General features: G+C 40.9%; 1 protein-coding gene across 1 annotated transcript in view; it reads right to left on the reverse strand.

Moving 5' to 3' along the window:
- The window catches only part of BTAF1 (B-TFIID TATA-box binding protein associated factor 1), a 43,297-nt gene extending 35,804 nt beyond the window's left edge, over nt 1-7,493 (reverse strand). The window contains exon 1 of the mRNA XM_059851662.1: nt 7,171-7,493. Coding sequence (XP_059707645.1) covers nt 7,171-7,184 — 14 coding nt within the window. The 5' untranslated portion in view covers nt 7,185-7,493. The remainder of the gene's footprint in view (nt 1-7,170) is intronic.
- Between the last annotated feature and the right edge of the window lie 8,243 nt (nt 7,494-15,736).

Below are 15,736 nucleotides of genomic sequence, written 5' to 3' on the forward strand. Positions count from 1 at the left end.
AAATTATCTTTTTTTTATCTCAAAGTCAAGCACCATGTGTAACTGTGACCACTTCCCCAGCTAGAACTCTTCATGAGTCAAAACAGGAGGAAACCACTAAGTCAGCCTACCCTCAAAAACTCAACCTGAATTCCAGACGTAGTTAAAACACTACATCTTCCCTCCTAAAACCCACAACTTTCTGAAGCTGTGTTACCTGCAAAATACAGCTTGTTTTCTTGGAGTTTTCTTTAACCTACAGTGTGCTTGGTTTGGAATTCGTTATTTTTAACTGTAATCTGCTTAACTTACACACAAATGCAAACCAAACAAAAAAAAAAATCTTTCACTTGTCTGACATCACTACAGGAAGGTTTCACCTTTCAACTCCAGCAAAATACATGGAAACAGGATTAGCAAACACAGCCAACAACATCTGACTAATAGTAGTCCTGGTCACACTAATCACTCTTTTCCTCCCGCAGAAGGATGTAAAATTCCCAAACTGATAATATTTTGGAGCTATTAAGATTTTCAAATTGAGAGTTGGTGTTGCTACAGCAGAGTATGGCAGAGCCTGAATTCTGCATGAGTTGGAAGGGTAGCACTGAAAAAGTTGTCTATGATCAGCAGTGCTAGTTAGTTTGTTTTTCAAATTAAAGCTTTCAGTCTGAGTTTCATTAAGAATGAAAAAACCCACTAAAAATTCCAAACAAATTAGCTTTGAGTACCTGCAGTTTAAAAAAGAAATTTCCGAAGTTCTGACAAGGTTTTCATTTTCAGAACAAACTAGCAGTCTCTAAACAAGTTACTAAAGGCAAAGAGAACCATGTTTGCTAGTGGCATGTGGTTCTCTGCTTCTCATGCTAGACAGTGCTGTAAGCAAGGCACCATGTGCCTCACATCATTCCCAGAAGTGTGAAGCAATGTGGTAGAGTGAGATGCTCTACAATGCAGATAAAATTTTTAATCATTTTATTAAATACATCAACTCTGTAAAAAAATTGTTCTAAGCCTATGGAAGACACAAACAAACAAGGAATACTCTGGGAAAAAAGCCTATTAAAACAAAGAACGTTTACAAATTATTAATTAAAATAATTGTAAATTATGAAAATTTAAATAGCAATGCATGCTAAACATTAAAGATATCTCTAAAATTACTTCTTCTGCACTTAACTGCTACAATCAGAACTTAAAAATACCAAGTTCTCCACTTTTAACTCTTAAACAATGATTTAGATCCTTCTGTCATCCTCCAATCCCATGTCAACTACCTCTCATCAACGGGACACCAACCATATACAACTCTGATATGAACTCATGATGTATGAGCTAGCATAAAGCACTACCTTGCTCAAAGAGATAAATAATTTCTTTCTCTCACTTTGGAAATCCAAGATTTTTCTAGTCTCTGTTGAAGTATATCAGAAAATACACAATTGAGAGCAACAATTCAAAGTTCTTATGATCAGCACTCCACCCAGTATTTTTTTCTTCTAAGAAACACCTTTCACACTGACACAAAGTCCATTAGAAATGTTTCTGATACAGACATCAATGCAGGTGCTTAAGAATAGAACAGGCATCCAGTATCATCTGAGATGCTTCAGCTACAGAAGAGCCACCACAACTAAGTCGTGACACTCTCTGGGTACCACAGTGACTCCATCTTCTGGTCACCAGTTTTGCACATTCAGCATTAAACCAAGTTAGACATGACCCTCAACCAGGCACATGCTGCAATAAATGACATGTTCTGTTCTTCATGCTAATCTGCAGATCTTTGCTGCTGCTGCCCCAAACAGAGGGCTGATCTCCATTTGAAGGGGCAGTTGTCATATTATTTAAAGTGAACCTTATGGCACTCCTGTGGAAACAGGATGATGTGGATTTGAGAGCCCTTCAGCTCCAGAGGCATTAGAAAGATAGTGGCTGCATAATTAATATCACTATACAGGTGTAAGCAACAGTCTCTTCAAAATGTTTGCAAAACACCACACATGCAGCTGCATTGTATAAAGATCCCAACTGTCCCAGTGTAAGTGTTCTGACTGGACTGGGTGCCCACAGGACTTCAGATGATGAAACTTCCCATTTGTTGTTTTCAGTGAGTGGAGGCTTAAAAGGGACAGTGACCTGATCACTGCTGCTCATGAAACAATCTGTTTGGACTTTACATCTCTGTGCCCCAACATGTTAAACTGACCTGAGAGTAATCTCTAATAGTAAAGGCTATCTGGTATGAACACCTTGCAACTACCTTAGCATATCCTCCAAGCCATTAAAATTGTGTGACTGTACAAAAAAATCCTCAGTGGCATGGTCCCTGGAACAGTAATGTCAAGCTCTGCCTAGAGCTCTTTGAAAAGCTGCTAGCTAGCACCCATCAGAAGGCAAGGGAATCCTCTTAGGAGTTGATATTTCCAACATCCAGAAAACTTCCTCCCAGGCACTATTTCTTAATATAGAAATAGCCCAGACACCTTGAAAACATCCCTAAATTAAACTTTAGGCTTGACAAGGGTGAAATTCAACCTAAGTTCTAATGGAGTCTGACTTTTCTTGTTGACCTGACAGCCCTCTGCTGTCACTTCATCCTTTGGTCAAATCCCAGCTTGGTCAGCTCTAAACACTCGCTCACATGAACGGTTAAGTAATGAAATAAGCAACTTTCAAATATAGAATCAGACAGTAAGAGAAAAAAAGCCACTCAACAGAATTCAGAACAAAACCCAGAAGTGCAATGATACACAAAGAATGGATTGTGATTTAACTTCTCCTAGGTGTGCAAACAGTTGTGAAGGTGGGACTGTGGATAATGAAGAAATCGTGTTTCCCACAAAGCAGCTGAAGGAACATCTGGAATGAAAACAGCTCCATGACCACACCAGGTCACAGTACCATACACTGCATATGGAATCCAACCAAATACTAAAATTAGTATAATTAATTCCATATGGCCTGGGTATTTCATGTATGACCTACAATTTCATTCTGTACAAGTTTTACTTGTAAACTATTACATATGTATCTCCAACTAACAATGCACCCCAAAATGGGACCAATTAGATTACAAAACCTTAGAGACAGAATTGCAAGTTGAAGCAGCTGTCAGGACAGACTAATACAAGATGTGTATCAGTAAGTTACAAAGTGAACCTCAGTGACTATTCAAATTCCATCTGCTGGAGCAGGTTGGCGTTCTTATCAGCACACAATCCTGACTTTAAATTTTCACTTCAGTCCATTAGAAAAGTGTGTCTGAGAAACTGAGAGCTCTATCTCATTTGGGCAGCAGTGCACATGCTAGCTCTTCCCATGACTGTATCAGCCCTCCCATAAAGAGCAGCACAGAAGGCAGTCCACTGTCCTGGACCTCAAGTTAATCTCCACCAACAAGGGAAGAGTTACATTATTCTTCACCCCCTTTTGAGTTTAAACTCCCATAAACATATTGGTTATAGAATATCTATTCTAATGCTTTGGGTATAGGCCTTTAAGTAGTAGTGAACACATACCTGCTCAGGTTAACTCCTGCTTTTTATGCAAGAGTAGCCATGAAGTAATAGCTTCCACAGAAGCTAAAAGCTGAATTCTTCATAGACAAAGTCTGTGATAATCTCAAAAAGTGTCTAAAAGGTATTGAGTGCACATAAGGGATTTTTGATGCAGTATTCAATTTGAAATGTTACAACAGTAATGATGCCAGCCAATGCAGCCACTTGTTCTTGGGAAGTCACAGTCCTACACTTCAAAAGCTGAGAGCAACACATGAGGCCTGCTTAGTTCACAGGAGTTTTACAGCCTTTTGACATTATTTATTTTGAAATAAAAACTAGGTTCCTAATCTACACATTACCAGTCATACACAAATTCAAATAAAAAAACCCCACTGAAAACTCTAGAAAAGAGTATTAATCTAACACAGATCAAATCAAGAATGGGGGGCAAGAGCAGCAAATAATCCCCTCTGTATATCTGTAAGGAACTGTCCTGAACATACCCTGAAGAAGTATTTCAGGGAGAACTTAACAGATCTACCAACTAAAATAAAATTGTTTACTCCTAATGCACCTTACCAGCCTCCTAAATTTGTTACATTTTAAAAGTACATTGGTTCTCCTTCATTCTGCAAAGGCACTCAAAACGAGGAGAAAGGTATTAACACCTTGGTATTAGAATAACACAAGGTGCCTTTGAACACATTAAGAAACTGGAAAAAAGTTTTATTAGATTCTGAAAGACTATCATAATTTTATTACCTACTGAAACTCTACCATCCTGAGTAATCTGTGAGTTGCCATCCTCTTGGAAGTATTACTTTTCCTTCTGAAGTAACTCAAAAGATCACTAGTGAGCCACTGCAATTGTTCACTTTGATCATGCACTTGGTAGGAATGAAGCTGAACCAAAACTTTTCACTTTCTTTTTCCCTTCTCAGTTCCACTATCAAAACCATCAGGATTTCTTTATCAGCTATGCAAACATTATACTACTTCATCTGTAAAATGAAGTTAAGTGACTGAGATTGATGACAGAAACTAAGGCCTACCAAATTAGTTTGCACATTCACAGAAGGAATACCAACCTTCCCACCCACCTATCCCTGCTTCTGGAGGATGGTGTTCTTTAGTCTCTCCAGCATAAATTACCAAAGAGATGAACATTTACAGTGCAAATATTCTGCAACATCTTTTGGGATGAGGTATCTACTGTTTCACTTCATGTCTGTTTTCTAGAGCATCAACACAAACATTTTATGTGGGGAGGTCTTCAATCCATGTAACATAAAATGCAATTAAATATTAGACTTTTTTGGTCAATAGGTTACAATTAGTTACAATCACTTTTAAGATGACCTTGCTAATAGCAAAGCTGCAATTTCTCAATCTAATTTGGGGGTATTTCAAAGCATTCCCTATGTTTTTTTTGATCTCCCTGAACAGATTAAGGTTTTGAGAAAGGTTTTCAATTGACCAAAAAGCAGAAACTAAACTTTCCTGGGAAAACAACCACCTGATAATTCATTGGTTTGAGAATGTAACACTACTCCAATCCTCACTTTCAAAAAAACTATTTTTAAAATAGTTGTTCCAAAATAGAACTACCCCTAATGAAATTATTGTTAATAGTAATGCTTGATATGCACTCCACAAGGACTGTGGGCTTTAGAGAAAGATTAAACTGAGTCAGCCTCTTTCTCACTCTCCAAACTTGTAGAGGTAAAGAGGCATTCAACAATGAAACATTACAGCAGTCCATAAAAAAAAGTAACTGTAACTACCTAGAGAAAAAGTGGAATTAGAACAGATGCTGGACCAACTAAACTGAACAAAAAATAGTTATGTGGTTATATGCACAAGTGCACAATTATTTGTAATATGTCTGAAAGGAAAGGACCTTTGAAGTTCAATGTTCTGAAGTAAAAGGTGAAGAAAGGTATCTTTATTTACAAAAGCAGCACTGACACTGTATCAGCATTCCTATGGTCCAGCAGCAGAAAGGAAACTCCATTTATCAGGAGCTGCTAACTTCAAAGAGACATACACAAAATTTACACATTATCACTTAAAAGTATGCAAAGATTGGTGCTCACCAGGAATAGTCAAGATGTTACAGCACTCCAAAATGTGTATTCGTTTACCTAAGTTACACGTGAACCTGAAACCACTCTGTACCAACTCACCAGTATTACAGCACCTCTACTGACGCTCAGTACCTTGTGTTCAATTGTGCAACATTTGGATACTACAACTATAATCTGAAGCAATATATAACATTACTATTAACACACCAACTTTCAATGCTTCACATTGAATCTTAGAATGAGCCACATTTAGTTTTACTTTCAGTTCCCAAAAGGCATTAACTAAATCTCTGTACTGCTGCTTTGCACTAAAGCTGCCTTGGTAACTGAAATGGACACCAGCCTTTAGAGCAGCCACAGCCTCAGCACACAGCTGAAAAGCTCTATCTTGATATTCCTGTTAGCCCCCATATCACATGTACATTAGCAAAGTTGGTTAAGCAGACTGACCAGACCTAATGTAATTAGACGACTCCTCTACTTTACATGATGACTTATTTTAATGTACATGGTAATCTTGTTACAGCAATCCTTACTACTTCCACGTTCTTCTGGACAGATTTGGGGGATGAGAAAAAGCCACAACACATAACAAGTTGATAAAAAAATAAAAGTAGAATAAAACAAAGGGATATATTGTAGAAACTACAAAGCTTAAATCAGAACACCTGCTACTAGGAGTCCCTAAAAGGCGCATTGCTGCCATTAATTTTGATGAAGAATGGATTTCCATTATAAAAGTGCACACCTTTAACTTTGTTACATAGAATTGCAAACTTATTCTCACAGAGCTACTAAAACAGAATTTACTTTTGTGATAGCACTTTGGAAGTACAGATACTATAACACGTGACTTGGGGCTAATCTATCACAAGCTTAATTTGGATTTATGGTTTCCTTTAAATTATCCTGTTGGGAAGCTTAACCCGCCCGTTTCACACCCACCCCCCCCGCCATAAAAAAGAGGAAAAAAAAAAAGAAAAAGAAAAAAAAAAGAAAGGAATTTGCGCTCAGCATTTTTTATAAAACAGTTCTGTTAAGACACACCTCTGTATCTGTGAATGCTTTAAACGCTGGCACACCCCAGAGCACATGTGTGCAAGCAGATACTGCCCAACATTTTGAGGCAGAGCCAGAACACACTGATCACTTTTCTCCATGAAAGCCTGTTTTATTTCGGTTACTTTACAACTAAGGGCTCTGAAACGCAAAAACGGTTTCTCGCCAGTTTTTGGGACTCAGTAGAATAATTTCCTATTCCCTAGCAGTTTAATCACCCTAGGAAACACTGGCTAACAAAACGAAGGTGTCGAATTCAGGAGGAAGCCCGAGACGCCCCAGGCAGAGCCCCTGCGGCCCGAGGAAGGGAGGGGGCACGGGAGTCACCCCAGGCCAGGACGCAGAGCCAGGCTCCAGAGCACGCAGCCACCCCCAGACCCCAGCGGGGCGGCCGCGGCGAGGTCTCCGCAGGCTCCCGAAGCAAGAGGAGATGGAACGCGGGCACCCCTCCTCCCCCCCCGCACGAGGCCACACGGAGAGCCGGGAGCGCCGGGTCGCCGCTGTCGGCCCTACTTCCCCCATTCTTCCCAGCTCCCACCGACCTGGAGACGGCCATGGCCGCCCGGAGCCGGGCCTGGCTGACGGCGGGCGGCGGGACGGGGGGGCCGGGGTGCTGCCCGGGCGGAGGGCGCTGGGCCTCGCTCGGGCCTGGGGCGCCGCACCCGGCCTCGGCCCCGCCGGCGATCCGCGGGCAGCGGCTGAGCGCGGCAGAGGCCGGCGGCGGTCGGAGTGTCGCTCCCCCGGGCGGGGCGGCGGCGGCGTGGGCGGCAGCGGCGAAGGACCCTCGGAGCGCGGGTTAAAGCCTCGATTCCCCCATCACCGGGGCGAAGCCCAATGCCTGGTTTTATATGAGCAGCCATCTTGTATTTATTCCCTTCCTCCATGAGAGCCGCTTCCTGATTGGCAAGAGCGCTCAGCCGCAGCCAATGGCGGGAGCGCTTCTAAGGGCAAGGAGGGCGGGAGCGCGCAGCGCCCGCACTGAGCAGGATCCGCCATGGAGCCCGCTGGGCCGACTGGGGGGGCGCTGGCCTCTGTCGGGGCGTTCCATCTGCAGGGTGATAGAGGAGGGCGAACTCTAAAGGAGAGCGTCCCATTCCCGAACCCCGAGGGGAGAAAAGGACACGAGAGTGCGGAGTAAACGCTTTTCCTTCTATGTCCACTGGGTGCTGGCCCTTCTGCCCCGCCAACACGGAGGGACAGCGCGGTCGGTGCTCGCCGAACCAACGCCACACCCCCCTCTTGTCGAGGTCCGCCGTCCACTGGCCATGCCCGGTGCTGCGGCGCGAAGTCGCTGCCCGTGGGACTACAACTCCCGGCATGCCCTGCGCAGTGGCCAGGCTCCGTCGCGCGGCCCGCCGTCCTTACGGGCGGGTGCAGCTCTGGAGACCCCGCAGTGAGGGGTGGCTGTAACGCTGCGGGCTGGTACCGCACAGGGGCCATGGCACTCGAGCGTGGGAACACCCAAGGGTTTATAAGCGTCGCCAGCCACTCCAGGCAGCGACGGGGCGGCTGCTCCGGCTCGATCACGGCGCCTCTGTGAGGGGCCACGTTCTTTCCCGCTCTCTGCCGTCGCCCCGGCTGGGACAGCGGCCCGTCCTCCCTCCCAGTCCGGCGGGCCCCGGGCGATGCTTAAAGATCTCTGGAATCCAGCCCGGCAGTGCCCCTTGTTCCGGGCAGGCACACCAGGCTCCCAAGTGCTCGCTATCAGCTTCCATCAGATCCAGATTAAGAAATTAGCCTTCGACTAATCATTTAAATTAATGGTCCCAGACTGGTACATAAAGTTAGCTGACGCAGGTAACCTTTCATGTGATAAGTTGGAAACAAAATAATAGATTTTTTTTTTCCTGTGATGGCATAAACTTTGATAAACACATGAATTTGCTTAGCACTGTATGATAAAGTTTTCCTCTGAAGCCCATTGTGCTGTGAGTGTTTCACACCCAACCCTTCTAGAGGGATTTCTGCTTGCCCCAGCCTTTCTGGTTGGTCTTCCTCTCCCCAGAAAGTTAACTCTTCATGTATGGGCTCGCTCATTCCATCCCCACGAGCACATATTCCAAACAAACATTCTAATGCTGTCTGCATTATCACTGTCTTTTGACAGTTCTATCAAGACACTGGGATAATGTTTCAATCTATCCTTATCCATGCAGGTCCAACCTAGACTTCAGCCTTTCCTAAAGTACACTTGGGGTGCCACTTTCCTGCCTGTCTCTTCTGTCCTTTGGTGGGAGCATGGTGGCAACTGGAAACTGGCATTGAAGTGGCCCCAAACACTGGCAATGAGAGTCAGCCTGAGGCCTCTGAGCACAGAGTGTGGCCAGAGCAAAACACAAACTGTTTTTCATTGGTGGCCATGGTTTCGTCACAGTGCTACACTCAACCACCCAGGTAATGCCTTTTGCCTGTCATGGTTCTGGATGCCATGTAACCTTCTGTAGCTGAATACACACAAAAAGTACAGTGGATTTAACTGGAGGCCAAAGGCCTCTCCAGAGTACTCCAAAAACTCCCCACACCTTCCTTTCTGCCACCCCATACCCTTGTTGCAGGTGAACCAGCCTGGGTCCCTGCCCATGATCCCAGGCACACGCCTACTCCTGTTCTCTGTGTGTACGTGCTTGATTTAGCCGTGTATGGGGAGGGAAGCAGGGAATTGGGGTAGGGAGCAGCAAGGAACAGACAGAGGACGGAGATATTTTCCTTGTATGTTTGATGCTATTGACATGGATGTATAGCAAACATCCATGATGGTATTTCCATGTTTGTTTAGCCAGGAATCAGCAGCCATCCTGTTCTGCTGTGGATGTTATTGAAATGATCATTAGGTGATATTTCCAATTCTAACATCCTATTTCCTCTAAGGTTCCTTAAAAACAGTTTTAATAGCAGTCAAGGCAGAGGACACATCAAACATGCAATAAAATTTGTTTTGAACAGCTCCTACCTGATAAAATAAATGCAGGGAGAATATTGGTGGTGGGTCATATGCACTGAGTACTTGTTGAAATTATGATAAACTGCACTTCCAGCAAAACAATCTGCAAAAGACAGAAAGAATGATCTGTTATAGCAGGCATTCTGGACTCAAACACAATCATTCAAGTATCACATCATATATATTTGTATTTTGCCGTGACATTTATGTAAAGCACATCATTACTTAACTATTCACTTGTATCTTCTGCTCAATCCTTTCCCTACACCCTATGAAAACTAATTCTTCTTTGTCCACGCATCTGTTCAGAGCCTCTGTAAGTCACACCAATTTTGTTTGCAATTCTTTTTCGGACCTAGTTTTCAAGGAGTATCTACACTTTTCCTTCCCTCTTCTTCTGTTAAAAGAATCCCCCCTGAAAATCTGTTGTGTGCCAGTATACTCTCTTCAACCTTCTTCTAAATTAAAACTCAGTAATTTCACTCCTTTGGTATATTTTAATCAGTACTTCCTGCATTCATCTCAACTGTTTTTATTTTGCTATGTCCCTCCTGCCAGCTGTGTTCACCTGCAAACTCTTAGTGCTTGGGCTGCAGATGCACAGTGACAGCAGCTCAGGGATGTGCCCTTTTGGCTGCCAGAGCCCAGGCAGAAAGTGGTGCAGCCTTCAAGAGCTCCAGCTATGCAAATAACAGATGACAGAGACACTGTTTTTCTGGTTGAATCCCCCCTGATTAGACCTGACATAACATAATCTTTTACATGTTCTGTTCTGGAATTTTAGAAGACTAACTTCCAGTTAGTTTTTTCTGTCCTGAAAGTTTGTAGATTTGTATTGCTCAGGATCACACCAGCCTCTCTGTAGTAGTAGGTATAACATCTGCTGCCTTCTAGTCTGATAAAAAAAAGATTATTTTCATAATAGCTTGCATGTATCTTGGTGTCTATGTTATTTGATTTCCAAATTCCCTTGGAAATCTTGTCTGAAGACAAGCTAGTCTTAGAGGCTTGCCCCTGCTTAGCAGTTTGCTTAGACACCTTCTTTGCTGGTGTCTTAATCACTATGATTATTTTGATAATCTGGGGAAAAATTTCTGGGAGATATATTTATGCATGTGAACTTATGCAGGTAAACTGTGCAGGTTCTTTGCAACATGTATTTCTTAATAATGCTTTCTGTTCTGAGGTTTGCAAACTAACTAGATATCTTGTAGACTATTTCTAACATTTAAAATTCTTATTTGTTTTTATATATTTAACTGCTTCTTCTACAAGTATTATTTAATCTTCCTTGTTTTTATTTGACATTTTATCTCTGAAGGTTAGGCCCCTTTTTAGTAGTGTTGTTAAAATCTGATGGCTGAAGGTTTTTTTTTCTTGAGTAATCTCTTGTTTCTTGCTAACTAATAGTGTCTCTTGCTATTCTGCTGATTTTTATTTAAAGGTGTATTTATTTTTTCACTAGTTTCCATGCCAACTCTCATGGCTTTTAATTGTCTTATTTTACTCCAAGGAGGGTTTTTTAGTAGCTGCACAACCTTCTCCAAAGCCTCTTAATAGAAAGTCAACTTGTTCATGGCCTTCCTTTTCAGTTCTTCACAGTAAGTGCTGGTGGCTGGAGGCTGGATGCTGACTGATAGCTCTCATAGTTTAGAAACACCTCAGAAACCAAGGAAGTGCTGGATTCTGAGAGACAAACCAGGGCAAAGCATTGCCACCCACAACATGCAGCAGCAACATTTCTGAGAAATGTTTGATGGGCTTCAGTTTCTCAACATCAAACAGGATTGCAATAACCACTAGGTAGTGAAAATAACCAACATCTAAAAGATTCCCAGTGTCACCAGAGCTGTATAATTATCTCATTAGATTTCATTACTTCTGATCATATTTAACATTGTCAGTTTGAGACAATTTTCCTGAATGAGAGACTCGTGATATGACAAATAAGAGAAGGGAAATTTGCGTCTCTCTTCTTGTGATTTTCTGCTCTCAGGGATTTTATCTCATGAGATGGCACAGACTTGTTCAGAAGTGCTGCTTCTTGGCCATCTCCATTTTAAACAGATATTCTGTACAACTGATCAACCTTGTTGTAACAGGTTGCACAACCACCTTGTTTTTGGTAGCCATGGACTCTTAATTTCTTCAGCATTATTTCCATGATCATGAACTTCCCAATTTCTAACTCAGCTCTACTTTCCACCCTATCTTATAACACATGAAGACATAAATTACTGATACCCTTTGGAAACCTTTTAGGTACAAAAACTGTAAGTTTCTTAGTTTTGTCTAGCAGTTATCTGTGCTATCCTAAGTTAAATAAATATTTTATAGTTTGGGTAGTTTATTGTTCCTGTGGTATTTTTAGGAAATGGTATTATCTATGCATTGCATACCGTTGGTCTTTTTTTCAAACAAGCTGTTATGTTTACATTTAAAGCCTCCCTCTTTTGACCCCTCTCTGCATGGAACTACACCACTTTCTATGTCAAGAAAGTAACTAAAGTAAATTTATATTCAGTAAATAAACTTTATACTGAAGTAATAACTTCCATGGATAATTGCATCTTTATACCTGCTCTCTCATTGACATTTATGATAGCAGAGATTTCCATTTATACATAGAAATATATATATATATATTTAATGTTTATCATGCACATACACCTACATTTATACATAGATATACATACATATATACACTTATATAAAAATGAATTTAGTATTTCATATCCAGAAAGAAAACTGAAGGGAGAAAAGCTCATGGCAAGTATCTAATTGTGTTTGTTTGGATCAAGGTAACAGACACAAAGGAGCCAGTCAGAGACAAAAAGAAAGGGAAATAATGAGGTCAGACTCTTCCTATAAGTCTGCAGGTCTTTCTACATAGTCCTGTGGAAAAATGCAACATGAAAATAACATGACAGAAACAACTAGAGACCTTTTACTAAGTTTTTCTATTATCTAAAGTTGTATGGTTTTAAGGACTTTTTTCTTTATTTAATTTCAGTAGTCTGATTGTTCTTTATTTTTTCATGACCTAATGCAAGAGGGACATTAGTCCGTGCAGTTAAAAAAAAAAAAAAGTGCATATAATTCCAGTGTGCACAAACTGAATACAAAGAGCATAAATAGAAAAGCACCTCTGTCATCAGGGACATAAGGATTCAGAAGCACATTATAATGCTGAATAAACAAGGCCAGAGATTTTCACATCTAGTCCAGCTCTTTCCAAAAGCTGTTGCTTTTCAAAGATAAAAAAGAAAGCTAATCTGTGGCCATCATCACAAGTTCTGCAGCAGTTAATGAGTTTAAATTAGATTTAAAAACAAGTCTGGCGCACATACCCTTTGCTCTCTATATATTTTAACTCCTATATTTAAGTGATAGAAAGCAATAACTGTTTTTCTTTTACTTTAATTTGCAAATATTGCTTCTCAGAATATTTTTAGGTCTATGAAAGATTTCCAGCATGTAGTGTGAATATCATAATTTACCATTTACTGTATACCAGAATTGCTACTGAATATCTACAACATGATACCAGGATGGGATGATCCTGTTTTTCATTTGAAGTGTGCAGACAAGGATCAATCAGCTCTAGCACTTGGATATACGTATTTATACTTCTTTTAAATTTACTGTGTGCATCTCAAAGATGGACTGAGATAAACAGATATTAACAATATCTCTTTTCTTCTTCTAAAAGAGTTAATCTTGTTTTATGGACTTTTGTTTGGTAGTATAACTTTGAAAGTAAAAACTTCTTTCTGTTTATGTTAGAAGAGGCCCTTTGAAGAACTACATGGGGAACATCCTCATCTGTAACAACTTTATCAGACTTATCTGTGTTGAAGGTTCTTTCATCTTCCTTTGTGGAACATTCAGTCCTGAGTGTTCCTCATGAAGAAATAAATGTCTTCTGCTTTCAGTATGACCTGCTTGTACTTCTTAGAGAGTTACTTCAGATTTGTTTGTTACACTTTAACTAATTTATAACTGTAAGTTTTGTGTGATGGGTACAGTAATAGCAACATTATAGTGTGTTTTTATGCTGTCCTGAAAGTGTGAGATACGACAGGTATGTACCTGTAATAGACAAATTGAATTTTATTCATGGATTCCTGATACCCAGTAAAAACTGAGCTTGTTTTCAATGTGGAATAGGTTTGTGGAGTAGTTTCTTACTTGATTGTCTGAAATTCTCATTGGATTCTACAGGGAATATCATCAGGATATTATACTACACATAGACTAGAATTGAGGCTTAGAGAGAAGCCTTAATTAGTTTTAAGATCCCACATGACTTTACTGTAGGATTAGAGGTCTGACTGCTCCTGTATTTTTTTGGTAACTCTTATTTACATCAGCTCACACAGAGCCACATGCACAGCTCAGAAGACCCAGATAAGAAGTTGCCAGGAACTCCTCCTCTGGCATGTATCCTATTTTATACCCAGTATATAATCTTTCACCAGCTTTCACACATGCACCTTTTGCACATTTCTCCCCTCACACTGGTGACTCCCCCTGACACTTGCATTTTCATTTTCCCTCCTTCATTTTTCTTTTTTAAAACATTTCTTTTCTTGTCCTTTCCCCACAACCCCTGCATTGTCTTCTCATCTGAGGAGGAGAAAGAATCAAGTTGCTTCCTCACCTGGTTCATTTTTGTCATCTGTTTTTCTGGCTCTCCAGAAGAGCAAGAAAGGGAGCTGCTGGTTTAGTAATTGCTGTCCACTGGAACCAGTAAGGCACAGTCTGCTGACAACTGGAGCAAGTAACACAGTCTGGAGAGAAAACAAGCTCTAGTGGTTGGTGACAGCATGGAAGCTATTGCTTTTTGTTTGCACACACATTTTAAATAAACTGCTCTTCACAGCAGCCAAGGGGATTCATATCCCCTCACTAAACCCCAGATGGGGGATACCTTCCTTCTTTTGTCAGCACTGAGCAGGTTCTTAGGTCACAAATGACCTTTGGGTGCCTGCATTTCTGGATGCTTCACATAAGACATTTTAAGGAAGAATTGATCTTTGAGAAGATGCTGCTCAGGTCACTGAACTGCTGGTCCTGGCACACTGGATGTAGCAGTGTCCCCCAGATGCGATGGGTAACATCACTGATCATTTTTGTGCACACAAAGAGAAAGCCTGCAGCTTACCAGCAGTTACTTCAGAGCAAATAAACAGGGAAGGGTCCCAATTACAATTGTGGCTTCTTGTAGGTAATTTACCTTTTGCCTCAGCTGACAGAAAAAACAATCACATGCAAACCTTCTAGCCCTTTTATAGGTAACGTTGTTCTTCACACAGAAAACTGAATGCTGTGCTCTGTAGATTTCTACATATGAATTTAGTTGTATCCTTGTGTTCTGGTTTCCTGTTGGAGTTGACCTGTCCTTTTCCCAAGCCGTTCTTGGGAATCAGCCTTCTGCACAGAGCTCATGTGAACTTTGAGTGTTTTCCAGGAATCATCTGAACATTTCCTAACTCAGGATGATCACAGCTCAGGGCAAGCTGGCATGAAGGCATCACCATCTGATAAAAATCCAATGAAAACATGACTTCAGGACAGCAACAGAAAGGTTTTCTGAGAGTTGAGTGCAACAGTTACATATATCAGAACTGTTACAACTTCATTAAATAATTTTGTGCTCAGTCTAGATTTTCTGTATTCTTGTGTTTTTCTTCAAAATTTCACACTCAGGGCAGTTGGAAACCAACTCTATCTGGCTTTTTATGCTCTGTGATACAACAATAACTCGTTCTATGTTTGCTGAGAACATACATGAAAGAGACCAGCAAAATTTTATGAGCCTTTTGTACAACTGTGAAAAAAATAAAAGTATTGTGTTTTAGTTGTGAGTGCTGCTGTAATATAATATTCCCTTAAAAAACAAGAAGCATTTAATTTCATTCTCTACCATGTGAATTTAATTAGCAATTAAATAGTACAGATGTGAATACACAGTGATGAACCAATCTGTGGAATGTGAGATAAATGTCAGCTGGAGTTTGTAATGTATTATGTGAGCTTAGATCTGCATAATTCCATTAGGAACAGTAGGTTGGAGAGCCTTATCCTAAATTATAAATAAATAAATAAACAAACACAACTATTTCCATAAAGTCTTCTCAAAACCGCTTGTGGAAACATCATGT

This window comes from Haemorhous mexicanus, chromosome 7 (genome assembly GCF_027477595.1).
Source record: "Haemorhous mexicanus isolate bHaeMex1 chromosome 7, bHaeMex1.pri, whole genome shotgun sequence".
NCBI lineage: Eukaryota > Metazoa > Chordata > Aves > Passeriformes > Fringillidae > Haemorhous > Haemorhous mexicanus.